The 19,128-nt window shown below is 40.0% G+C and overlaps 1 protein-coding gene across 4 annotated transcripts in view; it reads right to left on the minus strand.

The window, feature by feature from the left end:
- Positions 1-19,128, minus strand: part of PLS1 (plastin 1) — an 83,817-nt gene that overhangs the window by 1,113 nt on the left and 63,576 nt on the right. For all 4 annotated transcript variants that reach the window (XM_073359778.1, XM_073359782.2, XM_073359780.1 and 1 more), the window contains 5 exons: positions 11,583-11,661; positions 9,423-9,537; positions 7,904-8,037; positions 4,617-4,740; positions 358-482 (listed from right to left, as the gene is read on the minus strand). In XM_073359778.1, coding sequence (XP_073215879.1) covers positions 358-482; positions 4,617-4,740; positions 7,904-8,037; positions 9,423-9,537; positions 11,583-11,661 — 577 coding nt within the window. The remainder of the gene's footprint in view (positions 1-357; positions 483-4,616; positions 4,741-7,903; positions 8,038-9,422; positions 9,538-11,582; positions 11,662-19,128) is intronic.

Below are 19,128 nucleotides of genomic sequence, written 5' to 3' on the forward strand. Positions count from 1 at the left end.
GAAAATAAGTATTAACAGTTGCACTGAGACATTTATTTTGCTTGACGTATTAAAAGTTGTGCTGGAACATTTATTTTGCTTGAATCTACTGGAGCATTTATTTTTCTTAACTATTAGGGGCTATGTCAGACAATTAATATAACAACTTCAGTGGAGTTGCCAGTTTACAGCAACAGTGAATTTGGCGTGGTATTTTCAATATGCTAGAAAAAATGTCGAGAAATTTTACCATTTAAAATGTAATTTATCCATATCTAAAAAACAAATGTAGGTAAATATTATTCTCTTTTGATGTATCAATAATTCCAAGGCTTCATTTCTGTGCAAGAAAATATAAAATATGATTTAAACGCTTACTTAGCATTATTCAGTTTGTCTTGTTCAGAAAGATCTTCTCTCTTGACCATTTCTTGACGAATTGCTTTTGGTGCAATGGCATCTATTAAATCTAGTACAGGTAAACTAGTGCTAATAGATTTGTCCTAAAAGAAAGAGTTAAAGAATTAATTAATATTAATCAATGGGTTTTCTTTAATTCTCCTAGTAGTATTTTTACAATGCAAACTAAAAATCTATGGAAACCAAATATTTTTTTAAAGATAGCATCATAGTTTATTCTTTTTACTACTTAAAGGCCCAATCCTGCTTTCCTTGCCTGTAGAAAACTTACGGTGAAGTCAGCAGGAGTTTTCAAAGATCAGCTTAATAATCCATGTAGTTTGTCTCTTTCAGAACTGGTACTGCTAAACAAATATGAACCGTTTGCTTCATTTAGTGACACCAGTATTGTTATTAACAGCAGTGACTGATCTTTTAAGATTATAAGATCTTCAAGACAGCCACGGTTTTAATTTTTATGTATTGGGCATATTGCTGATGCTAAAAAATCTAAATTTCTTTTTCCTAGTTAATAACCCTTACTTAGTTCATTACAGAATTGGCCACAAGCGATGTCTTTGGTGTGAGCTTTAAGGTAGAAATTGACCTGGGGTAAGTGACTGGTCTGTTGGGACTTAAACCAAACTGAATCTTTTGTGATCTTTGCTGTATAGCAACCAGCTAAGTTCAGCTTGCCTGGGTGCCCAAGAGGACTGTCTGTGACTCCATGGTAAGACTGTTATAGTGCTTCAGGAGTTCACATTTGTTACTGGGTTGGTGAAATCTAATTACAGAACATATAACCCGTTTGGGCTCTCTGCACAGCTTTCTTGATAGTCTGTCCTGAGGCTGGCACTCATGATCGTGAACCACTCCAGACAGCATGACAAAGGCAAAGGTGGCCTCAGGGCTGCTCTAATTTGTGCCTGACTGCCAGCATTCTGAAAGACAGTTCTGGCAGCTAGGGGTTGATAAAGCTTAATGGCACTCAAGCCACGCCCTCAAGTTTATGTCATCTGGTCATTCCTTACACAGGGAACAGCCACAGTTGACCAGGTGAGCTAGCTTTATGGCCCTGTGATGGGATGACACCACGCCATGAAGGGATCAAAACTGGCTTAGAAGGGGCTACCTGACAGGATGGGCTACACCTGGGTGAGCTGTGGGGGAGGGGTGTGAGAGATATACAATCCAAACTGAACCTGAAGCCCAACAGGGCTTGTATAAAACCAGTGAGAGAAGAGCAGAAGGGGGTGGGAAGAGCATCAGCTCTCACTCTCAGGGTTGAGAGAAAAGATTAGGAGGAAACCTAGGGAAAACAGCAGCAAAGGTGACACCACATGGATCTTAGCTGCTGATTGTAGGGTCCTGAGGCTGGAACCCAGGGTAGAGGGTGGGCCTGGGTTCCCCTACCAGCCACTGGTGGAGTGGCATGGACAGGGCAGTGGACTGTGAAGATCTGCCAGAAGCAGTTTGTTCAGAGAGACATAGATATCCCACGAGGCAGGGACTAGACAAGCCGTGAAGAGGAAGCGCTGCAGCTCGTGAGGCATAAAAGAGGCTGCAGAGTGAGAAACTGGGACAAAGTGCTGAGAAACTTCAAGTGGTGAGCTAATCCCAGATACACCACAGGACGGTACCACTGCAGTGAGTGGACAGGCCACTGTGACAGGCCCCTGGTGCTGCCCCTGAGGGGAAAAGTTGGTCCCCAATCTTTTCTTCAAAGGTGCAACTTTCAACTTCATGTTATATTTTTCTATTACATGTCATGCAGTTATATAATGGAAAAATCAGGGTCAAACCTCACTGAGCCCCTACACACTTGCCGAGTTCAACCTTTCCTGTGCAGTTTTCAAGTCTTCTGTTTCTCTCCGGAAACAATCATCTTATGCTGTGGTATGACTCCCCACCTACAACTGTGCATTGTCCATTCATTAAATATTAATGCCATATAGAGGAGTTAACGCTAGTCAAACCAACAGTAACATCTGCACCAATTTGCTGTGGACTTTAGTCCCCCACCACCAGGGGATCATGCCACATCAAGGCATTGTTCCTCACCAGCTAGCAGCGCCCCATTAAATGTTGCTGTTGAGATGCGGAAAGCAGCACAGCTGTTGTCTCTGTCTGTCTAGCCCTCCCTGCCCAAACATACACCTCACATGCCGTAGTTTTCTTCCCTCCACTTAAATAAGAAGAGAGAACACCATTCCCCATACTGCTGTTTTACCTCTTGCCCTACTTTTCAGAGTTCTCTCCTATTTCCAAGATAATAAGCTATTTTTCCCTATGTATAAATAAATGACCAAACTTTGAAAGGAGTCCTAAGCAGTCCAAGTACTATTAAAGCTTCTTTTAAAAAATCAGAAAGTTATTGCCTGAATAACATTTCAGTGTACGTAAGTATTTTCATCTTTTCCCCTTTCTCCTAATGGAACTATTTCCTGCTGCCAGTTTATGGCCTAGTCTGTCTAATTCTAGAATTCAGATAGAAACAAAATTCTCAAAGTACTAAGATGTGCTTCCTTTTAACCTTAAAATACCAGGTGCCTCTGCTGCATTTGCTTCCTTCCAACTGTTACAGCATATGAGCAGCCTAGTGCAAGATGAGTCAAGAGATCAATCAGCCGGAGGTGCCAAAGTGGGAAGCAGTTTGCTCCATTCCCTAAGAGGCTCATCATATAATCCAAGTGATATGCCTGCCCTCACCAACCAGATTAACCTAAGGTTTCCAGTTCACTCCAATTCTCATAGTGCCACCAGAATCTGTGCATTTAATCATAGCACTTCATTAGTTTGAGGAGATTAAGCTGATGTGTGTCTCCCCAAATTCAGAGGTCAAAAAATCTCTGTAATTCTAATTACTTGGGCGGTTGCCAGTCCAGCATGGTTCTACTTTAATGGTCTATAATGAATTTCAGTGACCTATGACCCTCTCTATTCTACACATGCATGCTGTTTGGTTTTGTTGGAAACCCAAGACTGAAGAAAAATTCAAATAATAAATGTCTAATTATTCTTACTGATGCATGTGTATATAGAACAGTCAGTATTTTTTTTAAGTGGAGGGGGAAAAATATGTCAAGTAATATCTCCCTAGATCAAAAATCAGACACTGAAAAAATACTTTTCAGTAATTTTTATGACTTAGCATTGTCAGACCAATCAATTTTTAACAAGAGTTTATTAATGAAGATAATGGGCCAGATTCTCTTCTCATTTACACCTGATTTATACCAGTGTTATTACTGATTTACACTGGTTTAAATGAGAGGACACTCAAGCTCACAGAGCAGGAACTGATGTCAAGGACTGGATAAATAATCTTCCCTAATTAAAATTGGACATTTTGTTGAGCAAAATCCTTGCATAACTGTGTTGCACAACATAGTGAGTTCTAAAATATTTAAATAGCTTGGCTCTTCATCTCCTACCGTGGCCAGCATAGATGCCTAATTGTTTTAAAGTGTGCATTGAAGTTACATGCTTACTGTGGGGTTACACTGGTGTGCAAGTGTGGTTATCAATCTATCATTTCAAAAGAGAGAGAGAGATAAAGACACTCTTGAGTGATTGGGCAGATGTGTATTAAATGCAGAAGGATAAACTTTTTCTATCAGTTTTCTCCTTTTCCATTTGGCAAATATATTTCCCCTGTGTTTTTACAAAGTACAAGCTGACACTGATCTGTTTTGTTAGGTCTGCTGTGCATTTGTAGAGGTGTCAACAAATTGGTGACTACTGTTTGTGGTTAACTTGTGCTCCCTCTGCTGGTTCTGCTACAGCACAGGAGAAAATAGTTTCAAAGGGCTGAAATATTTCAAAAGTGCTGAGAAATTATTTCAAAACAAGATGCGTTTTCAAAATTGTACTCTATATTTGTATCCATAAGTTTCAGGGTGCCCAAAACTCCATACCTGCACAGGCAAATCAGGGAAGTGTCTAGTTAGCCACACTGACACATGGAAAATTATTGACAAATTAAAAGCCCCTTTGAAAATAATTTGGCTTTATAATCTTACATAAGTAGTGACTATCATTTGATTTTGCTTTTCATTTCTTATCACGAGAGTTGTGGAACATTTTTGAAGATAGAATCCAAAAGACATTCTTTTATCAGATTATGCCAATTGAAGGTAGAGCCAATGTTGAACCTAAACTATATGGCACGGTCCCTTTAAAAATCCCATATCTGATACATTTACTTATCTTCTGTCCTGATGTAGACTCTTGATTACCTTGAAGCTGGTAATTGAGGTTTTCTTGTTTGCATTTGCAAGAGTTTGATTCACCCATTTAATAATAATTTCATCATTTACTTTTTCCCCCTCTCCAAGGTCTGATAGTACATTCAGAGTATACCTATAACCAAAAGAAAACAGTGTTTGACTCTAAAAATGAAATAAAGAACGATTCTCTGTTCCTAATATTATGCAGTAAAAGATAGTAAAATATTTCTTCAGAAGAGGCCTATGTACAAACCATTCACCTTTCCATCTTATTTTACACTGTAAGCTATTTTTGGAACCTATTTTTCTACTTCAAAAATATTTTGTTAGCTGTCACGAGCATATAATTATATTCCAGATATCATACTATCCACCATCAGATTTTCGACATATATTTTATCTACCATATCATAACAAACTTCATTTGGTGAAATTAAATGGTATATCAACTTGACTTCTAATCACTTTAAAAAGTGAAATAAAAGTCATGTAAATATACTGCCCCTGAATCTCTATGCCAATTTTTGTGGCTTAGAATCACATTTTTCTTTTATAAAAGAAAATTGAAATTATTATACAAGAGTATTGTACAATTTCCTGCTAGATCTACTAGGAGGACTTTGATTTCACAAACATAGATCTCAGTCTTGCTTTGGGATCCACCAGAGTGAATCACTGCTCCATACAATAAGGGGAATTGGGAGTAAAGTGAAATAAATAATCTACTTTATAGCATTAATGCTGTCCAAGGATGGTGTTTGTCATAGGCACCGGATTCCTCTGGGCCTGGGAGGTGCTCACCCCAGCCCTGCCTCTTCCTGCCTCCACCCCATCCCCATCCCACCTCTTCCCTCTCCACCCCAGGCCCTGCCCCCCACCCTGCCTCTTTCTGCCCTGCCCCACCCCACCTCTTCCCGCCCAGTTTCGCCCCCTCCTGCATGCCGCGAAACAGCTGATTGCGGCGGGTAGGAAGCACTGGGAGGGAGGGGAGGCACTGATCGGTGGGGCAGCAGGCGGGCAGCAGGCACTGGGGGGGGGCGGGAGCTGCTGCCAGTGAGTGCTAAGCACCCACTAATTTTTTTCTGTGGGTGCTCCAGCCCTAGAACACCCATGGAGTTGGCACTTATGGTGTTTGTTTTGGTTTGGTGGGGTTTTTTTAAACTATGACTTTTTAAATTCTTGTCATTATTTCTTAGTCCATAAACCAGTTCTTCAACAATGGTGCATTGTAAAAATTCTGAATTTCAAATATGTAATGCCGGGATTTTTCCAGATTTCCATTACCAGCCAATACATACAATTGCACAAGAAAAAACATTCAGAAATAACTGTTTAAGAAGAAATAGGATCATCTTAAGGAGAGATATCCAAGAGAACTTTGATCTAATGGAGAATTTTCATTTTGTTCCAACAATTGGTATGGCACCCTGGCACCCCCTTATTCACCGTTGTCAGATAATTAGGATATGTTTTGCACAAAGTATGCTTTGTGAGGTATAATTCTAAAAGTCTTGATCTGCTAGACATTAATATCTCATTGGACTGTATGTGCTAATATCGTATGTGAAGTTATGAAGTTTGGCTTTGTATGTGTTACTGAAACATATTGTGAGGTTGAAAACACCCACAAGCAGCCTTTCAGATACAACATTAAAAAGGCTAAACCATGTTAATGACTTCTTAACACACAAGCACAAGAAGTACCCCAGAACTGAGTAGAAACCTCTCAGAGATAACACTACACAGTGGGAACTGTTTGACCCATGTCACAGCAGAAGAGCTTTCCAGCAAGTGAAAAGAAGATATAAAAGGGGGAAATGACATCATGATGGTACCTCACTCCCCCTACAACACCACACCTGGAAACACCTGAGGAACAAAGACTGAAATGGGGGAAGTGATGGTCCCAAGCTAGAGGGATTTCTAGACTGTGTATGAAAACCTGAGAAACCCAAGCTGCAAAGCAAAGGCAGCTTGTGCCTTAAGAATCTGACAGCCTGTTTATCACTCAGGGTGAGAATGTGCTAATTCATATCCTACCTATCTAGTATGTTAAGCTCAGTTTGCGTTTTTGTTTATTTACTAGGTAATCTGCTTTGATCTGTTTGCTATCACTTATAATCACTTAAAATATGTCTTTTCATAGTTAATAAATTTATTTTATGTTTTAATCCAAACCAGTGTACATTTGACTAAGGTGTCTGGGGAAAATCTCAGCTTGGTTACCACAAGTGTGCATGGTCCTCTTCACATTGAGGGAGAGGCGGACCGGGTATTAAACCCATATATTAGCCAGATTTGACCTGGGCAGGACAGTGCTGCTCTGGGGTCTTAGGCTGGGAGGCTGGTGGTTAGAAAGCCTGAATTTAACTGCAGCTGGGTGAATCCCTACCTGTGTGAATGTTGGTGAAAGTGAAAACTTGGAGGGCTTTGCAGCTCGTCACAGCAACGTAGTGTGAGAGAGAGCCCAGGCTTCTGGGTCAGAGGGCTCAATGGTACCTCAGTTCCAGGTGGCACCCCTGGGGGAACCTGTCACAGTTGGTTCACTATTTGTTGTACACTCAGTATTTTTGCAGTTTTACACAATTCCATAATATGGGACAGATCTTTGGGTGGTATAAACTGCCATAGCTCCATCAACTTCTATTTAAATAAGTACAATGAAAGGACTGTTGACAGTGTTGCTGCCTTATTTCTATGTGTTGATGATATTTTCAGAAAGCCAATACATAAGTACTTTATGGGACAGGGGAAATTTTGGACCTGACATCATTGATGGTGGTTCTTAATTTACAAAAGGCCGAGATTTTTCTGTTGAATTTAAATAATTAAAAATGTTAAGAATATAAACAAGCTGTATTACTAATTTTGATTTCAAAATCAAGATAATTACTTCAACAAGAATTTGAACTGAAATTATTTAGATTCTGCTTTAATCCGCAAAATTATTATTTTAATTTTGATGTTAGTGAAATAGGTCTTGATTTAATTTTATACAGTACAAAAGGCTAGGTTTCAGTCTTAAACAGGGGGAGGACTACTGTCCCTCTTTAATACTTCCAGTAGCATTAATTCATACAGAGCACAGTAACAATGAGTATTTCACTGCAGCATACTGTATATTTCTGTAATTTCTAGGCCCAGATATTTCAGTCTTCACCGCAGACAGGGGAATTTAGCCCTTAGATTATGAAAAAAATTTGCAGACAGGATGCAAAAAACTGACTAACTTGTCATGGTTTTGTATGGATACCATTAAGCTCTGCATGCATATAACAATTGCAAAAACTCCTCACCTTCTCATCAGCTGCCACACCAATGCCAACGTCAGAGTTGCATTGCCATCATTTAGGTCCTGTCCAGCAATACCAACCAGGGAGAATTTGGCCTTTGTCTTCCCAATTTCCACTGCATAATTACAATTCTCAATCTAAAAATGAAATGTTTAAACTTTATAGATATGAAAAGTATTAATATCACATATAGGCTTAATAATATTTTGAGCAATCTTGTCCCAGTGTTACCCATGCTGAGACTGGGGACCATGTAAGGTCCGTTAACTCTTTCAGAACTACTTTTAAGTCATTATACTGCTGCACCATTTTTGAAGATCAAAATACAAATATATAAGATTCCCGTGACAATCTTATTCCCAGCTGAATGAATGAAAACCATAGGTGCTGGAACTAGGGGTGCAGGGGGTGCTGCAGCACCCCATGGCTTGAAGGGGTTTCCATTGTATACAGGGTTTACACTTTGGTTCAATGGCTCTCAGCACCCCCACTATAAAAATTGTTCCAGCACCCCGATGAACATTACATTTGCATTCTCTGTCTGACAGAGCTGAGCACATGGAGTCAAAGTGACACCTGGTGTAAGCCGTTGCATCTCCACTGAAGTCAATGAAGTTGCACTTGCATACATCAAGGCTGAGTTTGGATCATAGAAAAAATAAGGAAAAGACAGACCCAGGCTTAGGAACTTGGAGAAGGGTTATGGAATTCATTGTAAAATGTAAGATCCTAATGATAGGTGCTGAGATTCTAAAATATAAAAGAAATGCTTCCGTTATAAATTAATCTAAGTGAATGTATCCTGTGTTGTAATCTAAAACTGCCAATGTACATGTAAAAGAGGAGTTCTCATTTCACCATACTCCAATCATAATGGTCTTTTCTGCCTTAAAAATCTATGAATCTGAATCCTAAACAATCAGAGTGAGTCTTTTTTATATTTAACATACAAGATCTTTACAGAATTGTTTAAATAACAGCTAATCAATACACTTGTCTCCATTTTTGGCATTGCCATAATCATACAACTGACCAAAAAACTTAGATTTTGCAAGGTCTGTACAAACTCAAACAGCCTGATGTAAAATTGCACTGTGAGGGAGCATCCCACACATTAACCCACTCTTCAAATATCTAGGTCCTGATTTTTTACTTTTCACAAGGATTCTAATGTGAACAAATATTAGTTTCTGAAGTAACTCAAGTGTACCACACTGAGCAGAACTCATACAGCATAGACTAGCATTAATAAATTAAATGAATTTTCCCAGCTTCTCATACTACCAAAAAGTGGTGTGTGTAAAAACCAACAAGATACATATAGCACAAATACTCCTTTTTCCTTGGGAAAATACCCTGTGGTACTTTTAAGCAGGATTGTCCCAGTAAAACTGAAACATATGGCCAACTTAACTAAGAGCTAACAGTCCAGGGACACAAGCTCACACAATTCAAGATGATACAATACAATGCACTAGTAGGTGTCCATTATAACTGAATGCACCACAGAATATTTACTGACTTTTTTCATGTTACCACCAAGTGCAGGATACGGAGGTTTGTTAACATGGTTCCATTCTACTGGCACACGAATCATTTCATACAGCTGGAAGATCACTAAAGCGTCAGCAAGGTCACTAAATCAAAGCAGCAGAAAAAGAATTGAGAGTGCTTTTTAAGTATATTAACAAGAATATGAGACCCCTGAAAATGAACAGATGAGAGAGTGCAAAAAAGAAATTCCACTCACATAAATAACAAAACAAAACCCTGCACCAGTCTTTGAACAGGTTTCTCCACATTTAAACCTTTCATTGGTTGATCCCTCCCATAAGTTAAATTAATTTCACAGTTTTGTTATTCTCACAACTCTCACTGAATAGGTAGGACCACTGACTGTCCCTAGATATTGAATTTATAGCTGGTATAGGAAAGCAACCACTAATAGTTAAGGTTGCCAAACAGTTGCCATTAAAATCCTCCATTTTGAGTTGTTCAGACCTTTCTGAAACATTCAAGGCTGAAATTCTCCATGCTTGGTTTCTGTCCATAGGTGAACATAATTAGAAAGATGAAGCAAAAACAGTGTCTCAGCCTTTGAGTAAGAAGAGAGTTAAGAAAACTATTATTTTCCCAATTATAAGTAGCATTCCTATTTTTTTAAACAGACCTACATTTGGAAATTAGTCATTAGTTGTAGGTGTTGTCCATTTTAAAACAATCTATACTATAGACAACCTCACTTTATATGAGTTATAAAACAAAATGGGCCAATGAATCCTAGCAGCATGAACACATGGAATCAGGTTTTACCAACAACATTTAAACATATACACATCATTGTTGCTCCCTATATTACTTTTTCAAATTGCTTGGATATGATCTAACTGCCTGCGCAGCACAATTTCAAAAATGATGAGAAATGTTGGAAAAGTAAGTGGATTTAAGTTTTTTAATCCCCTATGTATTTGAAGATTTCCTGAGTACAAAAGTTCCTATTTAAACTCATTTAAGCTAGTAATAGAATAAACATTAAAATGTTCACTATAGTTAGTCTCTGTGAGACATAGCAGAGGGAGGAAATCCTTGTCAGTGTTAAGTATACCTTCCAAGATTTGGTTCTTTTAGGTGAATGTGAAGGTTTAGCAAATCAGCTTAGATGCAACAGAGTATGAAAAAGCATAAGCAGCTCTTAACTATTTGAAGGAAGCCCGCAATACCTTTTCTAGTTAGCTTGCAGATATTACTGTGAAATGAGTGGAGGTTAGCCCCGTGAGCCTACCATGATCACACCAACTGCAACTCCTCCTAGTCTACTATGTCAGTATCTATATTTTCCCAGTTAGTTCAGAAAGGATCTTAATTGCCTACATCACTTACTGAAACAATGAATAATAATATTTTGCACTTTCTAGTTTCTTTCATCCAAGGATCTCAGAAGTCTTTTATAAACCTTAAATCTCACCAAAATCCCTTGAGATAGTTTAAATATTATTATATCCTTTTTACAGATGAATAAATGGAGGCACACAAAGTGTTTGTCTATGGTAGGCTTTTTTGCCCAGGACTTCCTCCTGGAGCTACTACCTATACAGATTCACTGGAGGTAACAGTAATAGAAGATCGGAGGCGCTGGAAACAACAACTCTTTTAATCATCATGTCATATAGTATAGTCATCCACCCCACAACAGCTGCTTATGCTATGGAACCAGAGAAAAGTGACAGAGTTGGATGTAAATTTCCTGACATAGTTGACATTTACTTTTATCATTTAATAGTTAACACTAATTCTCATAACATGTTTTGCTTGTTGCACAAACAGAAATACCATTGTATAGTATGAAACCCTTTTCTCTCAGAACAATTAACACTTACCTACTCTTAATTCCTGACATTCCATATCAGGTTCTGGGTAACACCTAAACCAAATGTTTTAGACTAGCCAATGCCCTACTTGCAAAACTCACTGCAGTAGGCTCAGTACTTGATTTTTGCTTTTTAAAAAAATATTAAGTAATGCTGTTTTCTATTATTTATAGTTCTCTTGGAAATGCAGCTTCACTTTCTGGATATTGTGTTTGTGGGGTTTTCCAGTGAGACATAAATATCTATTTAATTGCATCTAAAAGAGCTAATGACTAAATCAATAACTAAATAAAAATTAGAACTCAAAGTTTTACCTGTACAAGTGGTTAATATATGGGTTTACACCCAGAGAATTCATCCAGTTCCGGAATGTCGTCTCTTCCTTACTTTCTCCTATAGCAATAGATGTAATCCATATTAATGACTTGGAGAAGATGTCTTAAGAGGCCAGGTTTAAATCATTTATACACATACAACACCAAAAGTTATTCTAAATAGTTCCTATGGTACAATTTTTTTCTTGAAAATGAGTGTATCTTTTCTATAGGAATAATCTCTGTTGGCCAAGGGATTGAGAAAGTCCTGACACACTCAAGATCTCTGGATTCTAGACACAAGGCCAGACACATCACAGGGAAGACTATGAAAATATATTTTTCTATAAAAATGTTTTTCCATACAATACAATATCAGACATATTATTGGTTTGTATTTTAGACATTTAAGATTTGTATTGTGGAGCAAGTGCTGAGGAGTAATAGCAATGTTAATGATCAAGTGAAATCCAACAGAAGATAGTTTGGTTGATACTGTGATAAACAGCATGTTTAAATCTGTTTTAAGTTGCATCTGTCTGTCAAAGGTATTTCTAGAGCACCTATTGTCATGGTATCTTAATTCCTTAAAGACAGTACAACTTCTGTCCTCTCTGCAGAGAGCCCCAATATTTGCTGCTTCTATATACAGTACAGTAACTCCTCACTTAACATTGTAGTTATTTTCCTGTGGTGGGGTAGTCACCCCACCGCCTGAGAAAAGGGCTGGAACAGGCCTTTTAAGGCTGTGCAGACCAGCAGCCAATCAATAAAGGCCTGTGGAGGGCCGATCAGGGAAAGGAAGAGGCAGCTAATCAGGGCTGGGCGAGGCTCTATATAAAGGTGGCCTAGCAGAGAAGAAGGCAGTTTCTCCCTGACTAGTGAAGGAGAAGGACAGGCTCCTGAAGCAAGGAGTTAACACCTTGGACAGAGCACTGCTGGGCAGGCTTGGGGGAGCAGGAGAGGGAGGGCTCCAGCCCTGTTACCTGCTAGGCGGCAGACCCTGCTACAAAGGGCTAAGAAGGTGCACAAGGCCATAGGGGAAGTAGCCCAGGGAAGAATAGGTGGACAAGAGGGGAACAAAGGAGGGCAGAAAGAGGCTTCTGCTAGAGGGTCCCTGGGTTGGGACCCAGAGTAGCAGGTGGGCCTGGGTCCCCCGCCTTCCCCTGCACCTGGCTATGGAAGACAGTGGCCAACATGGACTGCAACTTGCCCCTGAGCTAAGGGGCTAGACTTTGGGTTCTGGTTGGCCATTGAGGCAGGAGCTAGTCCCAAATACTGCTGTTAATGCCCCCCCTCTTGGAAGGGGGTGAGTCTGGAGTAGGGGGTGCTGCTGGAGGGCAGTGTCCTGAAGTGGACACTGCCAAGCAGGGAGCAATGTGGGTCCCAGGGCAGCAGAACAGACAACGGGCAAGACACCACGCACTGAGGATGCTCTGCAGCAGACAGAGCTAATTCCTGGAACAACCAGTGGGAGGCGCCAGTGGTGGTGAGTCTTGACCCCATCACAGTTCCTGAAAAATGCAACTTTAAGCAAAATGATGTTAAGCGAATCCAATTTCCCCATAAGAATTAATGTAAATAGGGAGGGTTAGTTTCCAGGGAAACTTTTTTGTTGGACAAAAGAGAGGTGTTTATATATATACACACACAGTATAAGTTTTAAACAATTTAATACTGTACCCAGCGCAGATGATTGTGAAGCTTGATTGTGATGGTGGAGTCAGAGGGTGGGATATTTCCCAGGGAATGCCTTACTGCTAAATGATGAACTAACAATTGGCTGAGCCCTCAAGGGGTTAACTCGTTGTTAATGTAGCCTCACACTCTACAAGGCAGCAGGAATGGAGGGAGGGAAGACAACATGGCAGACAGATGCACACAATGTGTGTGTGAGAGAGAGATGCGCATTTCCCCTTTAAGTACTGGACACCACTCTTAAGTACACTGCCTTGTTAAGTTAATCAGCAAGCTGAGACCGTAGCAGCTGCTGCCAGGAAGCTCCCTCTGTCCGTAGCCCTGTCGTGTGTCCCCCCTGCTCTATGGAGATGGAGTAACCGGGAGCAGGGGGACACCCTGATATTAGTCCCCCTCACCTCCCCCTCCCCAGCAAGCAGGAGGCTTGGGGAGCAGCTCCAAGGCAGAGGGCAGGAGCAGCACGTGGCAGTAGGGGAGGGACAGCTGAACTACAGGCAATTGATAGCCTGCTGGGCAGCTGCTGCACAGGGAACTTAGGGGAGCGGGGAGCTGATGGGGGGGGGGGGAGGGGCTTCTGGCCCACCCTGGTTCCAAGCCCCCACCAGCTAGCTGCAATGGACAAAGCAGGTGGCTGCCAAACAACCTTAAAGTTGTGCAATGCTCCCTTATAAACGAGCATGTTCCCTAATTGATCAACAATGTAACAACATTAACCGGGACAACTTTAAGTGAGGAGTTACTGTATTTCCCCAGCAGGAGCTCAAAGCACTGGGGACATGATCCTTGCCCTTGAGAGACTTTTCCAGTGCAATAGACCTCACTTTTTCAGTTTGCATGGCTACAGACTTAATATGACAGCATTGCATTGGTGAAGATGTCTTCCCAACCAAGAGGGCTAGATCCTTCTTGCAGTTTTAAATGGCAACTTTGCTTCTGGGGAATCCAGAAAATTCTGTGGAAAGACAAATCTGCGCTTTCCACAGATTTGAATTGTCCTCATTTACCTTGATGACTAGTACCTAGTCATCATTAAGGCTGCTTTCCCACTCTGACAGAATGATTTACCAGTCTACTGTTTTTCCCTGCTACTTGTGGAGCTACCCTTCCCATGTGCACTCTTTTATTTCCCTACTTCCTCTCTCATTAATCCTTGTTTATTGACCAGGAAGTACCTGGTATTCAATACTTTTCCTTGTGTACCTTTTCATTAAACATCTGTTACACTACTGCTGATATAATACAGCACATGCCATTTGCTTTTCAATAAATAGCACATTTAAGAAATAACAAACACCTATGTGCCTGGAAAATACTTATTATTCTATTAGGATGATCGACAGTACACAAGTTAGAGCTTTTTCCCCCCACTCAGGGATGTTTTTATTTAAGAGAGATTAACTATTAAACAAACAAAAAGCAAATCAAAGCTTTGTTCAGATGCTGCTGCGTTCAAGTTCTGTGACTCGGGATAGTTCATGTTACTGAGTTTGTTCAAACTGGGTTAAACAACAGCAGAAGAATCTCATTTGGTCTTGTAATTAGAGCTGGACGGAGGACAATTCCATTTTGAAACAACATTAGAGGTTTTGAAATTTTTTTTCATTCTCCATTGGAACAAATTCAACACCTTTCAGATGTTTTTTTGCAAAATGGAATTGTGTCAAAATGACCATCAGATTAGAAAGGTCAGGTTTTTTTATTTAGGTGTTTCTCCAGTCAACAGTGTCAAGAGAGCCCCAGATCTCAGAAACCTGTCCATTAAAACATCAAAAATGATACATCTCTGTGAAATGTGTCAGCTTTGATGATACAACGTATTCCGACAAAGTATGTTTAGTCAAAAATGTTCTAACCGGCTCGAATTGTAATTAGTATTGGGATCAATTTTAGGCACATGGGAAATTTACAAGACTCTCATTCTACAGCATATTTTTTAAATTTCGGGGGCTTTCAGTCATGTGTAATTCAGTATTCCTGGTTTCACTTTCAAACTTATGGTTACTAACAAAAACCTACCCCAAAAAAAGAAGCAATTATTAATAAATGTGTGCTAAAACAAAATGGAAACTATTTTAACACTCAACCCATTCCCTGCATTTCTGTCATCATTTCTTGTCAATTTCATAGTTGAAGGAATAGGTGGGAGGCTGAATGATGCCAAAAAGATGCCAGCTTAGGTCTAAACAATTTGATCATACAACAGGACATTTATTTACAACTTTCCAATATTTTTCTGTTAAAAAAGCTCAAAACTAGAAAGACTACATATTAAGAACATAAGAATGGCCATCCTGAGTCAGACCAATCGTCTATCTAGCCCAGTATCCTGTCTTCCGACAGGGGCCAATGCCAGGTGCTTCAGAGGGAATGAACACAACAGGCAATCATCAAGTGATCCACCCCCTGTCATCCACTCCCAGCTTCTGGCAAGCTGACAAGTACTAATTTAAGGAGAATAGAAATGATATATTCTGGACTTAAATCCCTTTTTGGATTAGTGGAGATTTTAAGACTTACCGATCTCTTGGTTAGTTTGGGGTAACTAATCAATTCCTGACTGAAATGTAGGACATTGGTCCATTCCCAAGACACAAGTCAAATGCTTCCAGGAAAACATACTAAGGAAACATAGATACTAAAGGAAATATTGAGCAATTCCACTCACACTGAGAATCTTAAAGAGCATGCTGAACACTGTCAAAAGAATCCAAACCAGACAAATAGGAGCAATAGCGTGCAAGTTGGAAAGTGCAGTTCTGACTAGTAGGAATTCAGGAACTAAAAATAGCTTACTATATTTAATATGCCACTCTAAAAAAGATCCTTTATGATGCATCACCTAAGAATTCTTAAGTTTTCCAGATGGCTGAAAATTGACCAGCTGTTTTTCCATTTCCTTGTTAAAAAAAATACCTTGTGAACAACTGTAGGGGCATATGTTCTGCTACATGGTGCAAAAGAAAGTCAAATCATGGAAAATCCACAGAAATGGGGCATGGAGCCATCCAGAGGAGAAAGATGGCCATGAGGTAGCTTCCGTCATATCACATTGCCACTTCTCTCCTCTCTGACAGCATTGTACTACTCAGCTGAGTGAGGAGTAGCCAGGAGGATGGTCATAGGTGTCCAAGGAATAGCTATTTAGCATGGTACAGTTCTCTCTCTCAGTGCAGCAGAACTTTTGGTGCAATTTGCATCATAAGTTACTATTGCCCTGAGCAGAAATAATTTCCCCTCTGTGGCTTTAACAGCCCATGGAAGGAGTATGAGCTGCCAGTTGGCCAGGCAGTGACAGCACAGCAGAGACAAAAGGCATACTGGGGGGAACATGGATAGGCCATGTTTCATTGGACAGAGATTTTTAGGACTCAGCCTTCTATGAGAAATGAAAGCCCTGCCCCCAGTTGTTTTACTTTCCTGACAGATCCCACTCCCAGAGGGCACGATGCAAAAGAGCAGTAGCCTAATAAAGTCCATGCAACTATGGGGGTCAGTACTTTTCTTCTGTGCAGTTTTATATGGGAAGGGGAGCATCTTGAAAGGGCCTGTCCTTTGTCCCTATACATGCAGATCACCACAGAGATTAAGCATTATCCAGTACATTGAAAGGAAGACCGAATTAATGCTCAGCCAGCTTTCATTAACTTAAACTCAAACAACACAGGAAAGGACAGGGATGACTACACTCTGCTCTTTTAGGGCAGAAATAATGGAAAATATTGGGAAAATATGGGAAAATAATGGGAAAAAAACTAGGGGGAAATAATCACTAGTAGGAAGGGGAGGAATTTAAAGCAGGAAAATGAAGCCTTTCCTGAAGTATAGTTGAAGTTTCAACCACCCTCCAGCCAACTTTTCCTAGGCTTTAGATCCTGGATCTTGGAAGGGTCCCACTGTGTGGGTAATACCCACACAATTCTGTTGAAATTCCACAGAAAGAAGCTAGATGGCATTTGTATTGAATTGAGGAAGTCTTGCCCCCATGTTATAAATGCATTATGTTGTATCTGGGTTTTTCATGATTGTGACGGCATATTAAAACAAAGACAGCAGTGTAAGAACAATACAAAACCAACCAGGAGAAAAGTGGTTATAGTAATAGAAAAATCAAAAAGGTTTCAGGACAAATACATTTATGGAGTATAGAAAAGTACTTAATACAGTACCTACATTAGGAGGGGTCAAATCTGCATTTCATGAAGCAAAATAGGAAAGTGTTATAAATTATGAGTCAGATTATGACAGCCATCAATGACAAAACTATAAAGAAATGAGTGTTTTATCTTTTATATAACAATGCCGGGAGAAAAACAATACTGGTGTGAATGATGCTCATACTACAGTATTCAAGGGAAAATGAAGATCAGAACAAAACACTACCAATAACACCTTGTATTTGAAATATAGTTATTTTGATTATGCAAATTTATGTGACTGCATAGTTTTATTATAGAAAGGGGAGAAGAGAGAGTTGATCATTGCCATGATATAAATAACAGCATTAGGATTCTCTACAACTCTATAATCATTTTAGAGATGAAAAGTGTCAGGCAACTTTAACTCACATTACAAGACCTTGTATTCAGTTACTTATAATTTTTCCAAATTTTAACTGGTAAGGCTGAAATTTTCCATGCCAGATCTTTGGCTTGATCTAAATATTTTTGTAAAGTTTCAACAAAATGATTCAACTATTTCTGAGCATGAGGTTAGAGAAAATGTTTGTCCATGTTAAAGTTGATACAAACCATTTCAGTGAGAGAAGCTCTAGCATCTTCATGCTTTGGTACAGAGACTTGAAATTTGGCAGAGGTGTTACATTAGCATGAGGGATGTGCCTTGTGCCATCCATGCAAAAATCCACCTGAATGTGGCCAAGTTTTGAGTCTCTGAAAACTACAACTCATTCAAGGTTTGTTAAAGTTTGGCAGCATTACTCTCTGAAGATTCTGACTGCATTGAGCATATTCCATCTCCACAAAGCTCCTACATGCCAACTGCACTGAGCATGTGCCCTCCCTATGGAATGACTAAGCATGCTGCATCTCAAGTCTTGAGGGAAAGAGTAGGACTTCTCCTGCAAATGTTCCTTCTGGGTGTCAAGGATAGCTGTGGTGCCAGACACTAAAACTGAGAAGAGGGAGACTGTATCTTTTATGCTCTCAGTGCCCCCATGGTTGCCCGCCGGACAGCCTGGAGGAGAAGAAAGCAGCAACCTGACATGCTGGAATGCAGTGCGTGAGAAGTGGGGAGAAACACAAAGAGGCAACCGGAGACAGAGGGGCAGAATGACAAATCCAGATTGTGGGAGATAGGAGAAATGAGGGTCAGGGACAGGCTAGGCATGATGGGAGCAGAAAGGAACAAGAACTTGTAGTGGGAAAACAGGAGCAGAGAGAGGGATAGAGGGACAGTCTGGAGGAGATAGGGCAGAAGGGTCTCTAATCACTAGAGTGCACTCCCCTTCAGAACCAGGAATAGAACTCAGTATTCTGGAGCCTCAGTGTTCTTCTGCTGTGAGCAAATACTTTTGCTACTTTTGTATATAATTATATACAATATTAGAGATGGACCTGAATTCACACATCCCCAAACTTTGGGGGAGTATGGATACAAAATCCAGCCTCAAATGTCCCAGTTGATACCTATCACTATAATGGACTAAATCAAAACCTCAGATCTTGACATCCTCACTCTATGGGTCTGGATCTGAATTCTGTAGCTTTGGGCCATTTAATATACACGTTAATCTCAGAAATTAGGAAGTAGCCTGCTGCCTATAACAATATAAAATTGATGTATAGCAGAATGCGGTTTTATATTGGTGGGCTTCATATCCCGTTATAGA

The sequence above is a fragment of the Lepidochelys kempii genome, chromosome 9 (genome assembly GCF_965140285.1).
Source record: "Lepidochelys kempii isolate rLepKem1 chromosome 9, rLepKem1.hap1, whole genome shotgun sequence".
In the NCBI taxonomy this organism is placed as follows: Eukaryota; Metazoa; Chordata; order Testudines; family Cheloniidae; genus Lepidochelys; species Lepidochelys kempii.